At 36.5% G+C, this 22,306-nt stretch overlaps 4 protein-coding genes across 5 annotated transcripts; all 4 read right to left on the reverse strand.

The window, feature by feature from the left end:
- Positions 1 to 3: 3 nt before the first annotated feature.
- Positions 4 to 2,748, reverse strand: LOC145779158 (pre-mRNA-splicing factor SPF27-like). The gene has a single exon (XM_082590735.1). The coding sequence runs from the start codon at positions 1,851 to 1,853 to the stop codon at positions 1,221 to 1,223; it is 633 nt and encodes a 210-aa protein (XP_082446861.1). The 5' UTR covers positions 1,854 to 2,748; the 3' UTR covers positions 4 to 1,220.
- On the reverse strand, positions 1,798 to 12,876 carry LOC145779156 (fanconi-associated nuclease 1-like). Of its 2 annotated transcripts, none has more exons than XM_082590733.1 (13): positions 12,229 to 12,876; positions 11,482 to 11,655; positions 10,952 to 11,121; positions 10,433 to 10,563; positions 9,988 to 10,130; positions 9,281 to 9,421; positions 8,533 to 8,624; positions 8,024 to 8,246; positions 7,629 to 7,765; positions 7,140 to 7,263; positions 4,035 to 4,235; positions 3,703 to 3,831; positions 1,798 to 1,897 (listed from the first exon to the last, which is right to left on the reverse strand). In XM_082590733.1, exons 1-13 carry the CDS (start codon positions 12,874 to 12,876, stop codon positions 1,889 to 1,891), a joined length of 2,322 nt encoding a protein of 773 aa, XP_082446859.1. In that variant the 3' UTR covers positions 1,798 to 1,888. The 2 variants fall into 2 exon arrangements, with proteins under 2 accessions (XP_082446859.1, XP_082446858.1); XM_082590732.1 differs by lacking the exon at positions 1,798 to 1,897 and adding an exon at positions 1,898 to 2,900.
- Positions 12,877 to 12,977: 101 nt separating this feature from the next.
- LOC145779157 (cyclin N-terminal domain-containing protein 1-like) lies at positions 12,978 to 15,496 on the reverse strand. Its single transcript, XM_082590734.1, has one exon. The coding sequence runs from the start codon at positions 15,443 to 15,445 to the stop codon at positions 14,417 to 14,419; it is 1,029 nt and encodes a 342-aa protein (XP_082446860.1). The 5' UTR covers positions 15,446 to 15,496; the 3' UTR covers positions 12,978 to 14,416.
- An 889-nt stretch (positions 15,497 to 16,385) lies between these two features.
- Positions 16,386 to 18,902, reverse strand: LOC145778519 (D-lactate dehydrogenase, mitochondrial-like). The gene has a single exon (XM_082590016.1). The coding sequence runs from the start codon at positions 18,641 to 18,643 to the stop codon at positions 17,471 to 17,473; it is 1,173 nt and encodes a 390-aa protein (XP_082446142.1). The 5' UTR covers positions 18,644 to 18,902; the 3' UTR covers positions 16,386 to 17,470.
- Between the last annotated feature and the right edge of the window lie 3,404 nt (positions 18,903 to 22,306).

Raw genomic sequence — 22,306 nt, forward strand, 5'->3', positions numbered from 1 at the left:
CAAAAGTTTGAAAAATAATGATTAAAAACAACATTCAACATGATACTAAGGACATAACAGCAATCGCAAATCACAAGTTAAAATGTTGTATAATTTGAGCATATTAGTTCTCGACTGGCAGCGACATGAATTGATGCAGAATATACAAACTGCTTTTCTTTAAAACAAGTTACTTGCTCAAGTAAAAGCACACGTTTTCTCAAAATTTGTTTCAAGTAAAAAGTTCCAAATATAAACTTTGCACAAGCACACGTCAGATTTAAAAGGTTTCAAATGCAGAGGTGAAATTGAAAAATGTAACTGGCATGTTTAATAATAATCGAGTGAAGAGATGGCGATCCCCAATGTAGTATGAAGAACAACATTAAATTGCTATTTCATAAGCTAGACTGTCACTAGAGATTGCTCGCGTTGAGCCAAAGGTTTGAAAGATCTTGTATTCGTGCAGCTGAAGAGCTGGTTTGAAAGCTCTTGAGTCACATTTGAAAAAAAACATAAATTCAGTGAGCTATAAGCAATTGTAAAATAAACCTTCTACACACCGCCAAGATATTTGTACCTCAAAATGATACCGAAGTCTTCAAAGATACCGTTTCTTTTTTTGGAGTAGATATCTTGGTAATGTGTAGAAGTAGAGAGTTGGTTGTGCAATTGCTTCCAGTGTACTAAATTTATTTTACTCAAATGGGACTTTGGTGCTTTTCAGCATCAGCTCTTCAATTGAAGCAAGCTGTGACAGAGAGGGGGAAACTTTCGCTCTCAGAAGTATTGCGGTCTGTTCAAAATTAGGAACTTAGTTATATTGGACCCCGACGCTCAGTAAACAGTAAGAGAAACGTTTTTCCTTCAGCTGTCAACGTTCGTCAGTCCGTATTCGTATATTATGTGTCTATGACAAAATGGCAGAAAAAATACAGCCCAAAACAAAAGTTCTTTAAATTAATTCAACAGCACATGATGTTAAATTTTAACACAAATAGCAGCGATGTCAGTATTTGTGTGGAAGGTAAAAATGATGGACTAAAGACTAAATTGCGTGTCGCTAATTCAGTCAGTTAAAAATGTTGCAGTATTTAAGACCACGTAGCTGGTTGAACCCACTGGAGATTAACAAAAACTTTCAAAAAATATGGCAGAAAAACGTCGCATTTTCACACCAAAACTTCTGCTTTGCGTGGCGATAAGCTCTTTGACTCTTTCATGAGGAATGAACCACAGGCTTACGATAAATCAACAGTTTTGCCTTTTGCTGCAAGATCGAGTCTTAACCTAAGAATGGCTTCCTCTATTTCATAGTTTTTGCTCACTAAATTGACCCAGTTCGCCTCCAAGTCTCTCAGCTTCTCGCCAGCGAGCACTTGCTTATTCTTCCGCTCCCAATTGATGTCTTGGATCTTCTTCTTCACTTGCTGAAGCTTCTTCTGAGCGTCTTGAAGCAGTAAAACCAGTTGGTCGTTGTACACTCGCCACGCGTTGCAACCATGTTCCTGCATCAGTTCCAAATTTTCAATCCGGATTTCCTGATGCTGCAGTTGGGCTTGCGAATTTTTGACGCATTCTTCCCAAGCGGTAATATCATTTCTCTGTCCGCTGGGTGGAGTAGGAAGTTCGTATCTGCGCATGCTCAATAACTCCATGGGTTGACGCGCCGCCAAGCGTTCAAACTCATTCTTCATGATATCAGTCTCGAAAGCATGGATGTCAACTGAAGGAAGATACTGCAGGTAGTTTCTTGTCGGACGGTATCTTCTCGTCTCTTCCTCTACCATGGCTATGGCCGCATCCCGGACTCCGCTCTCTTCGTATCCTTTGTCAAAATAAGGCAATGCATCCACAGTCACCTCTCCCGCCATTTGAAATGCAGCAGCAATTAAACTTAATCAAATTTTTACAAAACCTGTAGAAAACAAAAAAATATTAGCAGCACCTTTCCAGAAGACGAAAGCAGCATTTGTTTGTATAACATCTGTGCATAATTAGGTAGGCTTGACCAAAGTCGTAGATTTTTGGATAAGATTTAGCTGATGCAACAAATTTAGTGACGATGCCACTTCAAATCCATAAACAAAGTGGAACTAAAAAGGACAAAGCGGACAAAGTAAGAAATTTTGCAAGAAACTGAAAGAAAAGCGATTCACAAGAGCATGGTCTAAAAAACACAGCAGCGGCATTGGTGGCATCACCGTCTATAGTTTAAATGATAAACATCGTCAGAATAAGTTGGTAGAAACAGTTTTAATCTGGACACGGAAAACTTCGCTTTTTAAGAGAACATAGCACAACGAACATGGCGTGGTAATTGGCCATCACGATGAAAAAGGTAACGCATCACAAAAATAGTTACAATACTGTGGCAACATGGAATAGACCGAACAAAAAAATGCTAACTGGCTTCATAAAGTAAATAAAAAACAAAAAGGAAAACAACTGGTCAGTCTGAACTTAAGAAAATGTTCAATGATTGAATTTGAGCGTAAAACAAGTAACTAAAAATCCAAACGGTTACGAAATGCATTAGCAATCAGTTTTCACTAAAGTTTATTGTACTACAACGGTTTCTTGATGTCGAATTATGCAAAAGTTATGGATGTAGACAACATTACACCTGCTGCAAATAAAAACGAAAAACTAGACAATAAATCGTAGTAGGCAAAAAATAAGACTTGGCATTGCAACAACAGATAGCGCAAAGCTGTTTAGCCAAAACTCTGCAATAACGCTGGAAGTAATTTTAGAGTGAGAAAAAGTAAAAATTTCAATAACGATTATTTCCCTAGCTTTCGACTGGCATTGGCAGTGACGTGGCAAACTTCGACATCAGCTCTGAGCGACACAAGACGATGCATCCACATCTTCTGGTTGCCTGACAGCCTGTCTCCAGGACCTTTCACCTCCACAAGCTGGAAGATTGGTGATCATTGATTGGTAATTACAAATTTAAAAAAACGTGCAATTTCAGATAGCGGCACATTATTGTACAAATGTACAATTTGTTTCTCGGCAGCCGATTTGTAGCAAGAATTGACAGCGATCGACACCCGTTAGCAAATCCTTGAAAGTGACTTTTCTTCATATGAAACGATAATTAAAAGAAAAGATCGGTACGGTCTCGTTCAAATCTCAATGCATGCAATAAAGCAAAGTATTTCTAAAACCTGTTCCAACAATCCAAACTGATTGGTTTGACTGATTTAGAAAAAGAAACGAGAAGGTCTAAAAAACAGGTGAAAGATAAAGTAGACAAGGTCTAAAAGAGGAAGATACGATGGACTGGATGAAATGAAAAAAAGGGGTAAAGAAAACCGCTGCAAAGAAAGAATCGGTCACTCCTACTAGTTAACGTTGGGGAGCGAGATATTTGAAAAAAGTGATTGTCTCAGGTTTATTTCCACAGTGGACTCAACGATGGCCGTGTAAGTAACCCGCCCATAACCAGGGAATACAACAACACTTACACCAAGGAGCTCATTCACGAAAAAAAAAAAACTTCAGTTAGGTCAATGGCTCACTATATGGAGTATGCAAAACAGCCTTGTAAACCAGATGATTTTAAACCAAAAATTGATATTATAAAAAAAATTCTGAGACGTATCTGAAACGTAAAACGGAAATTGTGTAAAGACATAGCAAAATTCCAAGCATGTTGCCGCTGAGGAACTGTGCAAAAGTAAAAATGTGAAGACCATGACAGCTGGCAGAAACCTTGTAGGCGTTAGTGGTGGAACTCCATACAACTAAGTCTGGAAGTCCACTGCGCGTGTGCCTGGGGTCTCTGGCAAACACTTCCATGATACCTGCCATCACCTTCCCACCGATGCATTCGGCTAAAGTCTGTTGGAACAAAACATTGGTACTTTAAAATCGTCCTAAAAAGGTGGAATAACTATTTATAAAAATATTGAAAGAAGTATATGCTACTGTAAAATAACAACCAAAAGCATTACTCTAAATAAAACTAAACTAATTTAAAATCTGGCGAATTTCTTTCAAAGCGCAAGCAAATTATGAAAAAATTACAGAATTCTAATAGTTACCAATAATTGTTGAAGTGAAGAAAACCTTTCCCAGTTCATTCCGACGCAAGTTTGATCTTTGTGGGTGTTCCAGTGCTCAGTGATTAGCTGGCGGGCGCTGAAATGATCGCTCTCCCAATCCGATATTTCTTTGATGCGACGGTCAATTGAACATTTGCGAGTTGTATAAAACTCGTCGGTAGTGTAGTCTAATGGATGAGTCTGAAGTTGAAAGATTGCATTGCCTAATCAGGTAATCACCAGGGTTCCCACACATTATTTATAAACAAATTCCCTACTTTTTCAATACTAAATTCTAAAAATTCCCTACTTTTTCAACACTAAATTAAAAAAATTCCCAACCTGATTTTGATCTAAATTGCGCATTAACAGTGTTTAATCAATGAAAATTTCTGTGCTGTATTATTTCCAAACACGATCATGCACAGGTTTAAAATTGTATATCCGGACTCTATTACATTCGAATCAGTATGAAAAATAATAATAATGTACAGTAGAAGATTCCTGTTTGAAGAAAAAACTCTTTTTTTTGCAATTCAAAGCCTCATTCCATCGGACATGGCAACCTGCCATAAGCCAAACCAAAACAATTAAAAACCACACTACTGACAAAAACTGAAGTAAGTGAAAAGAACACTGAACACTGTCTTTGTGATTCTGAACACTGAATCACAAAAACATTGTACAGTAAATAGGATTTATGAATGATATTGTCTTTTTTGTTGTGTCATGATAGTAGGTTTTAGTAATGAATGGCCACCGTGATTGAGGACTGAGGTATTGTGGTCTTGGTCGCAGATATTGCCTGCATTAACGATGTCTCTTACCGCTATTATCACCTAGCCAACCTGACATCATTGTTTTATGCGGCCGCTAATCGACTTCAACGATCATGGAATGTTACGTAATAAGAACAATTATACACGCAAAAATAAAAAAATCGATTGCTTAAATCAGCTCTTTTGTCTCGTGAGCTTTGCGTATTGCTCAACAAGTGTATAAAGTTTAGAATTAACAAGAAATCATTAAAATGTGAAGTTGAAACTGAAGTTTGAATCACGGCAAATAAACGTATTCAAAACTTTTACTTCAGCCGACGCTGTTTCACACTCAGTGTCTGGTCGGCAATAATTTTGCCGCAGCAAATATACGTTAATTTTGAAGGCTGCCGAGTTGGAAACAGCTTGTCCCGTGTATAAGTCGAACCTGGCTTTTTGAGGTGAAAACCACTTGCGAAAATCTCAAACTGCACTCTAGTATATACGATAATAAGTAAAATTTTGAATGTTAGGCTACAGAACAAAAATCGCCCGAGGCTAAATTTTCATGTCAAGTTAAATATTTCTGCTTCTGGAGTGCCCCACAATTAAATAAGTCACGCCATGGTTACGCTACACCACTGTCTGCACAGTAGAATGACCGGTATTTAAAGCGCAGATGAACAAGAAAAAAACAGTTCCCGAACTTTATTGAAAAACTGCATGTTGCGCCACAACATTGTTCTTTCTAATACCGCTTTGAAGGAGGATTACGAGTATGAACAAAAGAATAAATTTTAAACTTCATTTTGAATTGAAAAGAAATGACGTAATGTCTTCCATCCTTAGTTATCATATATTTTTTCATTACGTAGTCGTAATGTCTTGTAGGAATAAATTGAAAATCAGTATGATCACTCAAAATGAAAGTAATGGAACTACGAATCCTCACTAAACCAATGGTCTTGTTGTATCTAAGAGGACAACCTTATACTATATGTTACTGATCTCCGGAGCTGACGTAAACCTTAAAAGTCATGTCGACTTATTCTTGATGCCCCTTTTATCGAAAATTGTTCTTTGTAATACCGCTTTGAAGGAGGATTACGACTATAAACAAATGAATAAATTTTAAACTTCAATTTGTATTGAAAATACACGACGTAATGTCTTCCATCCTTATCACATATTTTTTCATTACGTAATGTCTTATGAAAATGAATTGAAAACGAGTCTATTCACTAAATATGAAAGCAACGGGACTACAAATCCTCACTGAACCAATCAGTTAATGGATTATAACGGATGGGTTATAATGGATTATAATGGATATTAATGGATAATTAATGGATATTTTGTTTCACTGAACTTCAAAGTCAAAACGTATTTGTTTACCACAACCAAACCACTTGTGACGATCGAATTTGTTAATTCCTTATTCGATAAAATGTTTAGATGATGTCACGTCATTACGCCGATTTGAGATATTTCATTCATGACGTTGTATGGATGAAAAACTTTTACAAGTTTTATACTCTGCTGAGAGTAAAAAAGAAACACAAATGATAAATATTGGAGAAATTGAGTCTCCTTTACAACTTAAGAATCAAACAAGGCAAAACTGCTGAAATAAAACGTTTTGTTTGAGTGAAAGAATCACTGCAAGCAACCAATGCCAAAATGCGCGCGCAAGAAGTCACGGGAGTGTGAGATATCAAAAATTTAACAGGTTGTTATTTTTCTATATCAATGTGACGTTAGTTACTACTTTAAAAAATCTATATCTTTGCTTCTGTAGAAAATCCGCAGCAAGCGCCTTTTTTACATGTTGAGTATCGGCCAAATTTTGCCGATACCGATACTCAAACAATGGCCGATATCACCGATACCAATACATCGGATTTTTTATCTACAATTTAGTCATCAAGGTTTTCCATACTTTTTCAATACCACGAGAGAGGTTTCACAAAATTCCCGACCTTTTCCCGGTCTGGAAAACGGGTTTTCAAATTCCCTACTTTTTCCCTACTTTCCCGACTGCGTGGGAACCCTGAATCACTCACATGACACGTAAACTTCGCAGAATATTCTGAGCTGAGACAGCCCGACATCAATCAAAAAGGAATGACATATCGAGTTTTTGACAGTAAGAAGTTTTATAAGGATATAAGCCAGTTTAGCCAGGGTCAGTTAAGCTGCCAGCATGTACAAGCTGTTTTCTACATTGCTTCAACGTCCTAGGCAACATGTTAATATTTTGTTGGCTTGCTTCGCAATATGGCCCAAAGACAATAAAAATTGGACTTAAAAAAGCTTAAAGATTGAGGAAAAAAGCATCAAGACGTACTTGATACGGAGTTCTGAAAACGTCATCAATATCACTCATGAAGATTATGTCCCACATAAGCAGTGAAAAGAAACAGGTAAATGCGCTTCCTTCCGCGTGTAATCCCTGGTCGTACCCTTCACACCTGAGATGGAAGTGTGGAAACTGATATATTATTGTTTTCACAAAACTTGCAGAGAAAACTTGACAGCTGAACATTAGCTTCAAAGCAACAACAACTTGTGATAATGATATCATTAGCTTTTACAAAGCGAAAAGTGACAAAAACATTTGACAGGCATTGCAAACACACACGCAAACCATTCCATCGACACATGCGTTGCTGCGTTTGTGAATACATAGAAAACAAAGAGCTAGGTTTCATTAACAATAAGCAAAGTAATTTCGAAGTTATTGGGAAAGAAGATATTTCTCATCTTTATATGAATATTTACTAATACTACTATTTAGCAATACTGTATTAATATTTTTAAATTAACTTCAAACGACCTGTAGTGATCAAGAGCTAACTCCTCAACTGAGCATAACAACACGTCATCACTATCGCGAGAGGCTTCGTTAATCTTCATGAAGCGAGCCTTTCCGGTCTGCATTCGCTTAGGTAACAACCTTCCGACAATGGTCACCTAGCAACAAGCCAAAAAAGCACTTGCTAAATATAATTCAATTCTATTTAAATATCAAACAAGCCTTTTCAACTGTCGATAAATATATCCCGTCAAAGCAGTAAAATGAAAACGTTTTGACCCAAAAATAAATTAATGAAAGCAAAATAGATTGAGATATCCTGTTGTAATGTGGTGAAAAGTATTGATACAAAACAAAATGCGTTTATTGATCCAATTTTAAAGGCAAAAACACAGCTTGTGCGGTGTATCGCTTACCTCTTTGGCTTTTAAGAAGGTGTGACGGTGCAAGACTGTCTCAAAATTGTAATCGATTACTTTCTTCGAGGTTTTGATTTTCTCAGCGCGTTCAACCAAAGCGAACACGTGACCCACTCTGACGTAATCATCTTGCAAAGCTTTCTCGATCACCTCGAGAGAAGCTTTGGGATTTTGCAAATGCTGGTCAAGATTCAGAGCCAGTCTTTCGGCCCAGAAACCCCTGAGTAATAACAAATTGCTTGAAAGGCGTTATTTCAACAAAGCTAAACTGTTTCATTTACATAGCACTGTTAGCTTTTGAAAGTCTGGAATAGATACACAACAATAGCAACATCGTATAGAACGGCTGTTTACAAATAAACAACATCATAAACCTAGACAATAGCTCGTACATAGTATTTAATATAATTTGAGTTAAAAAATGTTTACACTGTTCAATGTACAGTATATTGTATAGTATATAGGCTAGTTGCTTCACAATGTACTCAAGCTAATGCGGAAGCAACCTTCGAGAGACGAAAAAAGCCTCTTGGGCGAGTAACTCCCGCAGCATGTCACAAGCCCGTCGGTAGCTCTTCAGTCTTTGCAGAACTTCAACCTGCAAGTAGAGTTTGGCATGAACAGACCTCTGTTAGTTTAAAAAAAAAACTCTAAAATCGCTAATCGTTGTCGTGTGCGCCACTGGGGTCGAGAGTTTATCCTTTCACCATCCCAGATTCACGATGTTCCCAGACTAAGCTGGAAGACTACTAGAGAGCAGCCAGTCTTTGGTTCCATGAACCAAGATGCGCAGATCTTCCACTCCATTAGGTGGTGGAAATTACTAATTACCCGAAGCAATAAAAGATTTTTTCCTAAAAAATATCTAATTCTGATTAAAATAAACAAAAATTTTAACTTTAAAATTTCGATTTTAAGCAACAAAGGTTTCGAATTGAAAGTCACCGCATTCGCACGAAAAGACGGCAGTTCTTCGCAGTTTGCTTTCCTTATAAATGCATGATATCCTTGCAACTTTTTTATGCATAACTCATCTTAATATCGATTGCGGAATGGCAACTCCTCCACTATAGCCCTCGATTCCTCGAGCATGATTAAGAACAGCACCCACTCCTAAAGGCACGCTACTCAAGAGAGAAATGCTTACGCCTGACAAACTGAATCGTAATATCGAGGATCAGTGCATGGAAAAAGACTTTTTAGGACAAAACAATAATTCAGTTGCCAGAGGAAATCATGCCATACTGTAAATACCTGCATTGATTTTATTCGTATGTATACAGCTGATGCAGTAAAACCACGAATGAAACGTGGTAACGTTAAAGCGCGTTTTCTTGATTCTTCGCATATAGTTTTCTCAAATACTGCGGATCTTTCACAAGCGTCGAGTGCTGACTGAAATACAAGTGGCAAGACAGATAACAATCATATAATTTAAGAAAACAGCAAATCGCTGAACAACTTTTCAAGTAGCGATTGTTCTGCAAAATTGAACGCCGTTTTTTAGAAAGTTTCATTTCTCATGGAAGTGAAGTGCTAAAATAATGGATTTAGAAGCATAAAATTGAGGAACTTATTGAAACCAAAACGATAATCAAGAAAATAAAAACTTAGTTTCCATTATTATGGCCACAGCAGGCCGATAGGTCTTCTAAGACGTCAGACGTGTCATGTGCAAACTTGGTGAACCCCAAAAATTCTGTGCTTGTTTTACATAAGTTGCCTACAAGCGAAACTTCATCATACTTTTAATAGTACTACAAAATCACATACTAGTCAGATAGTTGTATATATTAGTTACCAACAAAGCATGTGATGATTCTATTACAATACATTAATATTTTTTTTTTTTAACGACAATATTTCACTTGATCCTAAACTTTTTTGCTATTTTGTTGAGAACTTTACTTCGATTTTAAAAACTCAAATTAACGTTTCAAAGATAGACAAACGTATCTTACCTCCCAACGGCTACTCTCAGCTTCAGCAAATACGTCAGACTGCAGACGACATGCAATCTCGTACTCAAGCAACTCGCATCTCTTTTCAAAAACTGGAATAGATTTCTTTATCGTGTAGGTAGGATATACCACCCTGCCCATTCCTGAGAAAGCAAAAGACAATACAGTTAACACGCTCAATCGCTCATGCTGCAAACCTTTAATCAGAATATCCGCTTAATCAGAGCGCTTTTCACTCTTTCGTGTAGTTTTTTTTCCCCTTTTTAATGGGACCACACCCTCAGTCAGACTAAATTTAGCTTGGTCCAGTTGTAATCCGATAAAGCTGGGTTGACTGTAGTCAGAACAAAACAATAGTTTAGCTTTTTTTTTAAATAGGCGCACAAACACTACACATGCATTCACTGTAGTCTAAATGCAATTACAACTGTGTAACTTAAGTTACCTGCCATTAAAATAGAAGCCAGCTGTTGATTTCGACCATAATGTCCCGGTTGGTTGGAATTGGATCGTCCAGAAATCGTAAATTCAGAGTCATCTTCGGTTCCTTTGGTGACATCAAACACCAGTATCACTCTAAACAAGTATAGTTAGCTGCAGAGACTTGAACAATAGAGGTGGTGCAATGTCTTTGAATAAAAGTGTCAAATTTTGACAGGTTTCTTAACACTCATATAGCTTCAAAATATCATTACATGAAGTTTTCAATTTTGCGAAATACGTTTTGTTCTAGGTGATCTATCAAAGCCACACAACATCAAATCGTCAATGAGTTTGTTTCAACCCATACAACGACGTACAACGTGAGTCAACGGAAAGCATCACGATGTGTCTGGAATCTAAATTAAACCATGAGTTCGTTATGAAGCCTAAGTGCAAAATCCGTCATTTTTACATTGATTCAACGTCTGCAGACGTTGAATCAATGTAAAAATGACGAATTTTGCTGTTTGGGTCAGTATACCTGTTGAAAGCTTGTTTGGGCAATGATGCTACTTTGTAGCAAGGCCCAAGCAACTTCAAAGCTCGTTTCGTGACAGTTTGCTCCAAACTCGAAGCCTCAGTTACAACACTCCGTTGCTTCTTGCACAAGTTAAGAATAGCGGAAGATATCTTTTCCTTTTGGCCAACCACCTTTCAACAAATGTTTAGATATAGCTATATGATGTATTGATGTAACCAGGTATCCATAAATTAACAGCTACTCAAATGTAAAATAAAACGACATAATTGATTGCAAAAACTGCATGGTATTGTGATACATAAAAGCAAAATGTTCTTTATGAGGTCTGATTTACTTTCTTAAAATGCAAAGTAAATCTTACAAACTGCGGTTCCTTCAGTTAATCGCATATAAACCCAGATAGAAGGTAATAATTGCACCTAGACTTTTAAATACGGATATACACTGTTTAATTCGACTTCAACAAATTCTGTTTACTTAGTGACTACAAACTAAACTTATACACTATCTCACTCAGCATTCGTACATACGGATACATGCAGCGATTTGGCAAGGTTTTTCAGAGCGGGGGCGGAAAGAAGACACAGAATCTCAGTCAACGTTAGAATAGTTTCTCCATTGCAGATGCTGCATTCAAGAAAACCACTGCCAGTCAAAGCCTGCAGCCAGACAGTAAGGTCCTCACTCAGTTCTTTATAAAAAATCTGTCAAGAAAAAGAGTACTTAAAAGTGTTATTGCTAAGATTAAGGCAATATCAAAATGTGTTTGATACATGGAGCTTGATTGAACTCAGTGGCTACTGAAATATGGACTGTATAAAGCTTAATAAGTATTGTAAACAAAATCAGTCAGATTCGTAAACTTGTATCATTTTTTGATAAAGCTTTCGTCACCTTTAAGGCGGCTTCTTCAGTAGCTTATTCAAATGTACAACTGTGACAATTTTGTCACTGGCCTCGTTAGTCATGTGGGCATAGCACATTAGCACTATACGATACCGGAAAAAAGTAATTTGCATTGTGCCACAAGGGAAATGTAAATAATAGTGAAATAAAAGATAATCAAAAGTTGCTAAAAGTGTAAACCTTCAGATCGTTAACGTAATATGTTAGATCTCGAATTGGCTATTACAAGTGATAGAGATTGACTTAACGGCATAATATTATCACTTAAAGTTAGAAACACAGTGAATCATGTGACAACTTCCTTGGTACATATATGCTTCGCATTCAAAACTTAGTTCAATTCATAGCAAAACATAGAAAACAATAAATACCTTATTTAATGGCAGCCACACACGTTTCCGGTGAAATAATCTCACATATAATCTTTGAGAAAGGGGCGGGAGTGAGTGAAATTTAGAAATCCATAAGGCATCTTCACCTTCAAACAGAGCAGCATCAGCAGCATTGTTCATCACTGTGTCGATCGCCAACTTGAAATTCTCCAAATAGTATGGTGCATCAGCAGGGTCATAGTTTAAATCAAAGTTTGTCTTTGAAGTTTCTGTTGGGTGAATATTCAAAGGGGATGTCACAATCAGATTAGTTTCTTTTTCATGGCCATTTATATTGTTATTTTCTGCTTTCAACGAAGCAGATACTGCATTGATTTGAATAGTTTGAGTGGCTTCTAAATTTGCAAAGGTTTTTGTATCATCACACCTTCTTTCTGCAGTTGCAGATTTTGTATTTTCTTTCTTTGAGTGTCTCCGTTTCAAAGAAAGTTTCCGTCTTTTAAAAAGATAGGTATCTTCTGTACATTCTTCATCTTCGGAAGAAATGATAATAACCTCATTGGTTAATTTTCTAGTGTTTGATGAAAAGCTTTTAGACCGAGGCTGAACATCAGGTGATTTCCTAACGCTATTTTGAAGAGTTTTGTCATTCTTCAAAGAGAAGTAGCTTAAAATAGTCCGCTTCATGGAATGCAGGTATGAAGTGAAGGACACTACAGACAAACTTTTAACATTTGTGCTTCATTAAATATCAGTTACGCAGAATTTTTTGAAATTCTTCTGACATGCTAAGAGCACAAACAATATTATACAATTCAGTTTATTATTGTGCTTTAACACATTTTGTAGAAACAAATTATTATGATATATGCAGTATGCAAGCCGCACTTGCACAATTGTTCGACTCTGATGTTTCAAGATGAAAACCAGTCTTCTTGGAAGCAAAATGGAGAAAGACACTTGCACAAACTATCAAAGCAAAAAAATCATTTCAAAAATGTGATTGGTTCAGTCCATGTTAACAAGTTTAAAAAAACGCAGCAACATTCTGCGACTCATGAAAAATGGTCCAAAATTTGATTAATAAAAATTAAATGTATATAATTATATATAGTTAACAGAACAGCAGTAGATTTAACATAGTTCTAATTAACAGGATACAAAAAACAATATGAACAAAAAATGTTTACAAAATAAATTTAAAAAAAATGAATTTAACAAATAGCATTTATAAAGAATATCGGTTCTACACTAGGAAGAAAATTAGAATATTCTATATATACATGTGGAAATAATGCTGAAAAATGTTTCAAATTGAAATTATTAGATCAATTTCAGCATAAAAATGAAATAAATACCCGTACTCTAAAGCTTGCATTGCTGCAGCAGTTTTAATTACAGTAGTTTTAACTTTCAACTTATCAGTAGCATAATAAGTGGCAGAATACGACTTTTAGGCCTAGATAAGATATTTTTGCATCTGCCAAGTAGTCATACACACTGTGACACCAAGATATTTAGGAGCTGTCTCACTGTAACGCCAGGTGATTTCAGCACAATTCTGAATAAACTGTATTTTACTGGATGCATGGTGGTTGTGACAGCACGATATAATATATTATATATATATTATTAATGCAAGCTTCAATGAACCTATACTAATACCTGGTAGGTCAAATACATCAACCTTTGCCTTGGTACCATACTTCTTAACAACAATTTCTTTTTGGCAGTTCATTATACTGAAAGATTACACACAAAGTAAATTCCTCTCAAATAAATCCAACAACCATTTATGAAAAAGCAATGTGATGCACAAGGCATATAAACAATTGATTTTAGTGCAGTAAACCAATCAAAATAACAAGAAACTAAAAAGATAAGATCCTAAGATATGTCACATATCAGTAAGGTTAAATACAATAACCTTTGCCTTGGTAGGCCTACCGTACTACTTCCTTTGGAGGAATATCTGTAAATAACACTTTTAACCAGTTTTGAATACAAGTTCGACCACCAAGTGGAGTTCGACCACCAAGCACAGGTTGGAACACTGCATGACAACAGGAACACTGGCAAGCTGAGTAGCCTATGTGGTTTATCAAAAAACTGCATTAGCTATAATCCATATATATCATATATACAACTTTTCTTTTCAATGCACTGGGACTAAGCTTACAAATTCCTTAAATTGTCTGTGAAAGAGATACGATAACTATGACGGAAGTTACTTCAATGATTCTTCTAAAAGAACATACGAAAATTTGGCAATAACCTCTTGTGGAACCTCTGTTAAATCTGAAAGCATCTTAACAACAGAATCACTTTTACATTTTGACTTGAGATAAGTAGCAGATGCCACAATGCCGCAAGCCAAAAGTACCATATCATTCGCAGCTTCACTCATATTCGAAACAAGCTTTGCATCATTTGATTTCTTCACATCTTTGAAAAGAGCTTCATACACTTGCTGACATCTCGAATAATAACAAACAAGTAAATCTATGCACAACTGGTAAATTTCCTGTCCAACAACCTTTTCTTGCTGCATGAACAAAAGGTCCAGCAAAGCACTGATGTAAGGATGCACAAGTGGTAAAGAACCGAGATTAAACTTAAGAGTTTTAAGTACACGAATTTCTGACTTGAGCAACACACCTGGCTTATACCTAAGGCCTCTAATAGCTAAGTAGCCAGTAGCCATGTTGTGCGTGACATGACAATAGTGAGACGAAATTTTACTAGCGATTGACACACAAGTAACTGCCCTTAGTTCCATTTGTCCTGCAATGTGATCAATAGTTTGCTTCCACAAGTTATCCTGATTTTCAACCTGTGCTTTGTCACTACTGGAAACTTCTTTGTGCGTTTTAAAATGGTTACGTTTAAAAGGCATTTTTGTCTTACTGCATGGTTGAACAATAGCTGAACTTGTTGTTTTAAAAATCGATTGAAAAATTTCAACTAAAAGTGACCTAAAAAATTTGTCAAATATTTCAATGGCAGTAAACTTTACTTCTTCATCGTACTTCCATTGATCGCATAAGTGGATAATATATTCTGCTGCACTGCTTTTGAATGGCAATAACAGTGCCATTGATCCACAAGAGTCCAGGTTTTCACTACTTGCAGCCTTCATTCTTTGTGCATTCTGTGCTATAAGTGTTTTTAAAAATTCCATGACTTGCTCAGCATTTGCTAATCCTAAGCAAAACTGGACTGGTGGTAATGATTCCTTGTGGGCAGATAAAGACATCTTAATAATTATTAAACTAAAACTTCAAAGCAACATTACTAAAGACTACAATGGCCAATCACCATAGCCTACACAAGACCTTTATAATACAGAGTTTATGAGAAATGATTGCAGTGAAAACTAGACCAATAAAAAAACAAAACACGTAAATTATATATAGAAGGTATATATGGTAGATGGTACGCCTGTTTATTTATCACTCTAGCAATAAAGTTGGAAGTACCAGTTTGATAAAGAAAGCACAAACTGACTATCAAGTATAAAGTAATGCTTTCTCGCCAACCTTAGTGCAATTTATCTGTTTACACTGAGTACACTAAGGCAAGCAAAGTGCCATCTTGGTTGATTGTTATGGGATGGGACACAAAATTGTGACTAATTGATGCTGCATTGTTGATTGCAAGTTCCAAGCACATTGGATTATAAATGCAAGTGTTGCCCACAAAAATTGTCCCAAAAAGTTGGATGCCCAGTCGAAAACATGCCACATAAAATACCATGTTCTTTAATTTTACATAGAAAAGACTTGTTTAGGACTATATACCAAGAGCCATAGGTTGGACTAGCCTAGAAGAGTTGTCATTAACCTATTTTAGACTGATCAATTAAAAATCTTTATTACAAAAAACAAGATATATCGACGGAAACCTAAATACTAGTAAAAAAATGCATATTTAAATATTTTTTCAGCATAGCCTATGATCTAATTCTAAGCAGGTTTGCACAGAAAAAATATATAAAAAAATGATTTATTTAGATTCTATTTGAATAAGAACTTTCTGATGATCCGTGTAGGTGAAACAGGCCGTTAAGGATTCAGATAGTATTAGTAATAACTATATTTGAAAAAATACATATATATATACATACATATACAAATTAAATCAAATATAGTTATTACTATCTGAAGCCTTTACAAATTGTTTCACCTAACGGATCATCAGAAGGTCTTATTCATATAGAATCTTGATTCTATTTGAATAAGACCTTCTGATGATCCGTTAGGTAAAACAATTTGTAAAGGCTTCAGATAGTAATAACTATTTTTGTAGTATTGATAGTTTTCATTGTTTTATATACAAATTATACATATAAAATTGCAATGAGCTAAAAATCAGCAAATAGAAAGAACAAGGTTTTGTAACATCATCTGAACCAAGAGTTAAACACAATATACAAACACAGAAAGCAAAATTAATACACCTTATGTCACAAAGTATTGGTAAAATTTTAAAAAAATAGTAAAACAGGTATTTCAATGATTTTCATTCTATGGACTTTTGCATGATCAAATCAAAATGTGTTGCCAACACAACTTTTCACAAGTCCTTAATTTTTTGTTGGGCTGAGATGCAATATTGGTATGATTGAATTTTTGATTAACTTCACAAGCTTTGTAACTTCATAAGCAAAGTGGCGCCACTTCAACAATAGCCCTTGATTTCTCTCATGATTATAAACAGTACGCTGAGCTCTAGAGAGAAATACCTAGTGCCTATGGCCTACGCCTATCTTAGAGCCATGGCCTGCTAAACTGAAACAATTTGACAAATGATTGCAATAGTAAACTTTTTGGAAACAACTTTTGATCATGATGATTATATAAGTTATTTCATTATTTTTTAACAGTTGTGCTTGAATATATAGAATACTAACAATAACAGAAAAAAAATCAAGTTCAATGATGCTATGACACTACATTGCCACTTGGAAAATAGCTGAATCAGTTGCCACCAGTCAAGTGAATCAGCAATTCAAACAAAACTTTATATATACATTTCTATCTCCTACTTCGCTCAAAACTCAATCCCGATCCTGTTAACTGTTTTAAATTTGCAGCTTACTTTGTATGATAGGGATTTTTTTCGTCATATGATAGTTATAATATTCTTTCTACTTTATTAGTTGGTCTGTCTGCAAATGGACAAAGGATCGTCACAGCATACGGTAGTAACCGCTCAGATAGTCAGGCAGATCTCCTCCATCAGTTTACTACTAGAGAACTTCAAAGACACACTTTATTAGTTAAATCACTTTTCCGGGATTCATAAGATTATTGGGATCAAAAGCATTCTTGACTAATCTCATAGCAGCTATTCCATTGAAACCTACTTCTTCCTGTAACAACTTCTTTTTACCAATTCCAATGCCATGCTCTCCGGTACACGTACCACCAAGTTCAATGCTTTTCTTGCCAATGTTTTCCGCCACAGTTTGAGCAACCTTGTATTCATCCTCTTCCAACACCAGTAGGCAATGAAAGTTTCCATCGCCTACATGACCTAAAATTCCATGAGTGATTCCACTTTCTTCTAATGCCGATACAGAATACTCTATTGCAGTAGTCAAAGCAGATACAGGCACACAAACATCAGTTGAATATGGCTTTGAACCGGGTTTAAGAGCATTTAACGCATAAAGCACATCATGCCTAGCTTGCCATAGATGGTTTATTTCTTCTTGAGTTGTTGACCACTTAAAGTCAGAACCATTATTCATCATGGCTAATTCATTGGTTCTATCAACTTGTTCTTGAGCTGAAGCTTCAGAACCATGAAATTCTAAAAACAAGGTGGGTTTGATTGGATGATTTAAATTGCTGTATGCATTTACTGCTTTAATTGTTGTTGAATCAAGGAATTCTATACGAGCAATTGGAATGCCACACTGTAAAACTTGTGTAGCCGTCGTCACTGCATCCATAATTGATGAAAAGCTACACACAGCAACCATTGTTTTCTCAGGAACAGCATGCAGTCGCAAAGTAGCAGATGTAATGAAACCTAAAGTTCCTTCTGAACCAACAAAAAGTTCAGTTAAATTGTATCCTGCTGAAGATTTTCGACAACGTCGATTCTTACCTCCAGTACAAAGTATCGTTCCATCTGCTAACACAACTTCAAGGTTGAGAACATTTTGCTTCATTGTTCCATATTGTACAGAATTGGTTCCAGATGCACCAGTTGCAACCATGCCACAAAGTGAAGCATCAGCACCTGGATCTACAGGATACCATAAACCAGTGTTGCGAAGTTCATAATTGAGTTGTTTTCTTGTTACTCCAGGTTTGACTTGCACATCAAAATCTTCCAAGTTTAAATTACAAATCCCATTCATATTTGTCATATTAATGCAAACAGATTCTTTAAGAGGAGAAACACCACCCTCTAGGCCAGTACCAGTGCCAAATGGAACCATAGAAATCTTGTATGAAGAGCATGCTTTTGCAACTTCACTGACTTCTTCTACTGAGTTAGGTAAAACCACAATTTCAGGAACTTTTGCCAAGTGATATGATTCATCATGACTATGCTGCTCACATACAGCTTTTGATGTTTTGACAAAGTTGTTACCAACAATTGAGGATAGACAAGAGGTTAGACGTTCTTTATCTTTTGTAGAATATGTGTGAACATCTTGATATGTTAGCAGAGTAAAAGATTTAGCAGTGGGTGCATTGTTAATAAAACGCTTTGTTGCAAATATTGCTTTCTTTCTTAGCATGTCACAATATGGTTATGCAACTAGCCCTATTACAATGTAAAAACGAATTGCAAAGTACACCGGTAGCAACAAGTCTGTGAAGATAAAAACAAGTCCAACCTTAAGTTGATGGACTGGACCAAGGTTTCCCAAGCACTCTCATTAAGAGAACAGTCACCTAAAATAAATTAAGCTAGGCTTGCCAATGCAACTTTATTAAGCATTTGCAAAATCGCATTAAGGAAAGGTCTTGAGGCCCACATCACTATTATCATTATTTTCAAAGCTCGACAATCAATCAACACCTTCGCATTCAGCTCGAGATGAGCAAAAATAACCCAGTGGCTCAGAGTTGCCAGACTCTGAAAAGGTCTGTAGGCCTGCAGGCTTTTTTTTGTAATCTACTGTAATTTTTTACAGAAAGCTACATCGGGAACTGAATAGCGTTGCAACAGAGTTCGATGTCGAGTTGAGGAAAGTGAATAAAATTTTCAGTGTGCTTGGTTTGTGTCCTCAGATTATGCTATCAATGCTCTGTGGAATAGTTTCCCAGCATTGTACAAACACTTGGTCAGAAATAAAAAACAACTGAACACTTTACAACCCTCGCAAAAAGAAAGAATATTAGAGCAACAGATCGGGCCACGTTCAAAGGTCTCTACATCAAAATGACCATCAAGGAATTCGTAGCAGATCGGCCGCTTTCGTTCGGACATGCACAAATGGGGCCTGGCTCCTTCATCAGAAAGCGAGTGTGGTGCTACTGAACAGATCGCAGACCATGTTATCCACCACCGCCTAACCCACCGGCCTCCAATCGGCACGCATGGTCTGAGGCCGCAGGTGTTCCGAGAGGGGGGAAGTCGGGCAACTTCCCCCCTAGCATAGCATTGTAAAGGAAAACGAGTAGTTTTTCATTTTTTACCATTGGAGGGGCCCATTTTTGCCTCTAAAATAATAGTGGAATCTACTGGTATCAACTTAAAAAAATTACAAATTTTTAAATGAAATAGGCAGTTCTAAGTATTTTTTGATCGTGTTAGATACTACTTCAGATGTTGGGATGGAATAATTCTCCGGCAACAGCAGTTCAATAATCGGAAACTTCACTCTGTCAATCTCGATAATCAACTTTGCGCCAAAAGCCTCTAGCCTAAGTGTTTTGAAACTAACAAGGAATAACCTATTCAAGCCTTTGTCCGTGCAAGTAAAAAATTCAAAACCTAATTTTAGGGCATAGAAATTTGTAAAGAATTATTTACTATTCACCATGACTCAAAACCGACGCAGTGACCTGCAACTTTGCATTGCAAAAGCGAAAAGGTCCGGAATGGATTGAATGCTTTGTTGAGCTATTTTCATTGCCTGCAGGCCTATTGTGTGCTTATAATTTTTTCTCCACTTATAGCCTACTAAAATTACCAGCTAGCCTACAATAAGTTCGATACGCATCATGATTGGAACAAATAGACTAGGTCTACTGGTACAGTAGCCTACGCACACTTGTCAATAAGAATCCACGTCATCACCGACCCAACAACGGCTTATCCAAGATTCCACTCAACAAACAGACAAAAGTGGATAACAGGACCATCAGCAAACACACCCGCACCGCCCAAACACAACATAGGCATTAGGCAGGGTAGCCTAAGTTCAGCAGTCCTGGATGCCCACACTGCGAATCCGTCATTCAGAATGTCGATCACCTGGTCAAGGATTACCCAGTCACTAAAATCAGTGTCGGATATGGAGCAGTAGGCCTATGTGAAGATGCTGATATGTCACAGTATATAGCCTATGTAGGCTATTTATTATGAGACATTTTTAAAGACTGGTTCAATGCACCCAAAGCACCGCATGTGAGATGTGCAAACCATAAGCTAGGCTAATAGGCTAACCTACTCTACAATTTTTTTTAGACTAAATAGTGAACAACTTCAGCAATTTTGCTGCAAGTGTAGTCGAGTGATTTTTGTTGATTTTTCATATTGAAAGAAGTTTTTTTTCGTATTGATAGCCTACCTACGTTAATTGTTAAAATCTAAACTTGAAAGGAATTTAATTTCACTCCGAGGAAAGTAGACCAAGTTCAGCTTAAAACATAGTTCAGCTGATGCAATGCATGATACAAAACCGTCGCTTTTATTTTTAGTGAAAAAAAATTTTGGGGCCCATTTTAGTTAGTTTTTAGGGCCCATTTTTTTCCCAACTAGTTCTGATTTCTCTCAGAGGCCTTGTCTGCGGGTCCTTGACGACGAGACTGCTGATTTCCTGCCATCCAATCTAGCCTGGAATGATCTGCTCATACGCCGATGATGATATAATTTAAGAAATAAAATGATATTTTTCGATCCTTAGGTCATAAAAAAAACTTGTCTTAGCTAATCACTTGTCCAACATTGTAAATCATTCCATTTCGCATTATATTTACAAGTAGTCAGTGGCTCCGAGAGGGGGGAAGTCGGGCCAGTTTCCCCCCTAGCAAAACATTGTAAAGGAAAAACGAGTAGTTTTTTGTTTTTGCACTTTTGAGGGGGCCCATTTTTAGTACTAAAGTAAAAATGTACCAACTAAATAATCAACAAATATTTGAATGAAGTGCGTAGTTTCAAGTATTTCTCAATCATTGTAAATGTCACTCTCGATGCTTCTCATCAAGAACAAATTATTTTCGTGTGGTAGGCGATGTTGAACAGCTTCAAGACGTAAAATCTGAAGCTGAAATGATTTTTGTATCACTGAACGGTTTCGATTGTATTGATAGTTTCAACTTGAAAACTGGTGCTGTTTTAGCTAAGCGGGAACTATTTTTGCTTGGCAACTGAACCTTAACTTCAAAATCTGCGTTGGCCAGGCATAGGATGTTGTATCCAACATAAGTTATCTGGCAAAGTTAAAGGTATCAGTCCAAGCACGATTAAAGAAAGTAAATCCTGTATATTTTTTGTTTATGGATCATCATCATCACCAGTCATTATCTCCGCCTGCAGCAGATTGCGCATCAACATGAGTTATTTGCTTCCAAGAGTGGCGATTTTGAACCAGCTCGCCCATTGTCGCCAAGTTGAGTCCGGCCCATGATTGGATGTTGTCTTGCCATTGTTTTGGTTGTCTGCCACGTTTTCTTTTTTCTTCTACTTTTCCTTCTGTGCATACTTTGCTGATTCCGAATTGTGATCTTTTAGTGTGGCCGAACAGTTTTAAAACTTTTGATTTTATTATTGCTGCAATTGGATGTAATTTTGTCGTAGTTAAAAGATCTTCTGTTTTCGTGTGGTCAAGTAGCCTTTTGGTGGTCATGTTTCTCATGATGTGATTTTGGAAGGTGAGTTTTTTCTGTATTTGAGTTTTTTGTTTATGGATGTTATTGCTTAGGCT

Source organism: Aplidium turbinatum, chromosome 10, assembly GCF_918807975.1.
Source record: "Aplidium turbinatum chromosome 10, kaAplTurb1.1, whole genome shotgun sequence".
In the NCBI taxonomy this organism is placed as follows: domain Eukaryota; kingdom Metazoa; phylum Chordata; class Ascidiacea; order Aplousobranchia; family Polyclinidae; genus Aplidium; species Aplidium turbinatum.

Excerpts from the sequence above, each read along its gene's own strand:
- LOC145779158 (XM_082590735.1), bottom strand. The coding sequence starts at position 1,853 with ATGGCGGGAGAGGTGACTGTGGATGCATTGCCTTATTTTGACAAAGGA.
- LOC145779156 (XM_082590732.1), bottom strand. The coding sequence starts at position 12,876 with ATGAAGCGGACTATTTTAAGCTACTTCTCTTTGAAGAATGACAAAACT. Across the intron at positions 10,564-10,951 it reads CCCAAACAAGCTTTCAACAG|AGTGATACTGGTGTTTGATG; the intron begins GTATACTGACCC and ends ATACTTGTTTAG. Across the intron at positions 7,264-7,628 it reads TTAGCTCTTGATCACTACAG|GTGTGAAGGGTACGACCAGG; the intron begins GTCGTTTGAAGT and ends CTTCCATCTCAG.
- LOC145779157 (XM_082590734.1), bottom strand. The coding sequence starts at position 15,445 with ATGTCTTTATCTGCCCACAAGGAATCATTACCACCAGTCCAGTTTTGC.
- LOC145778519 (XM_082590016.1), bottom strand. The coding sequence starts at position 18,643 with ATGGTTCCATTTGGCACTGGTACTGGCCTAGAGGGTGGTGTTTCTCCT.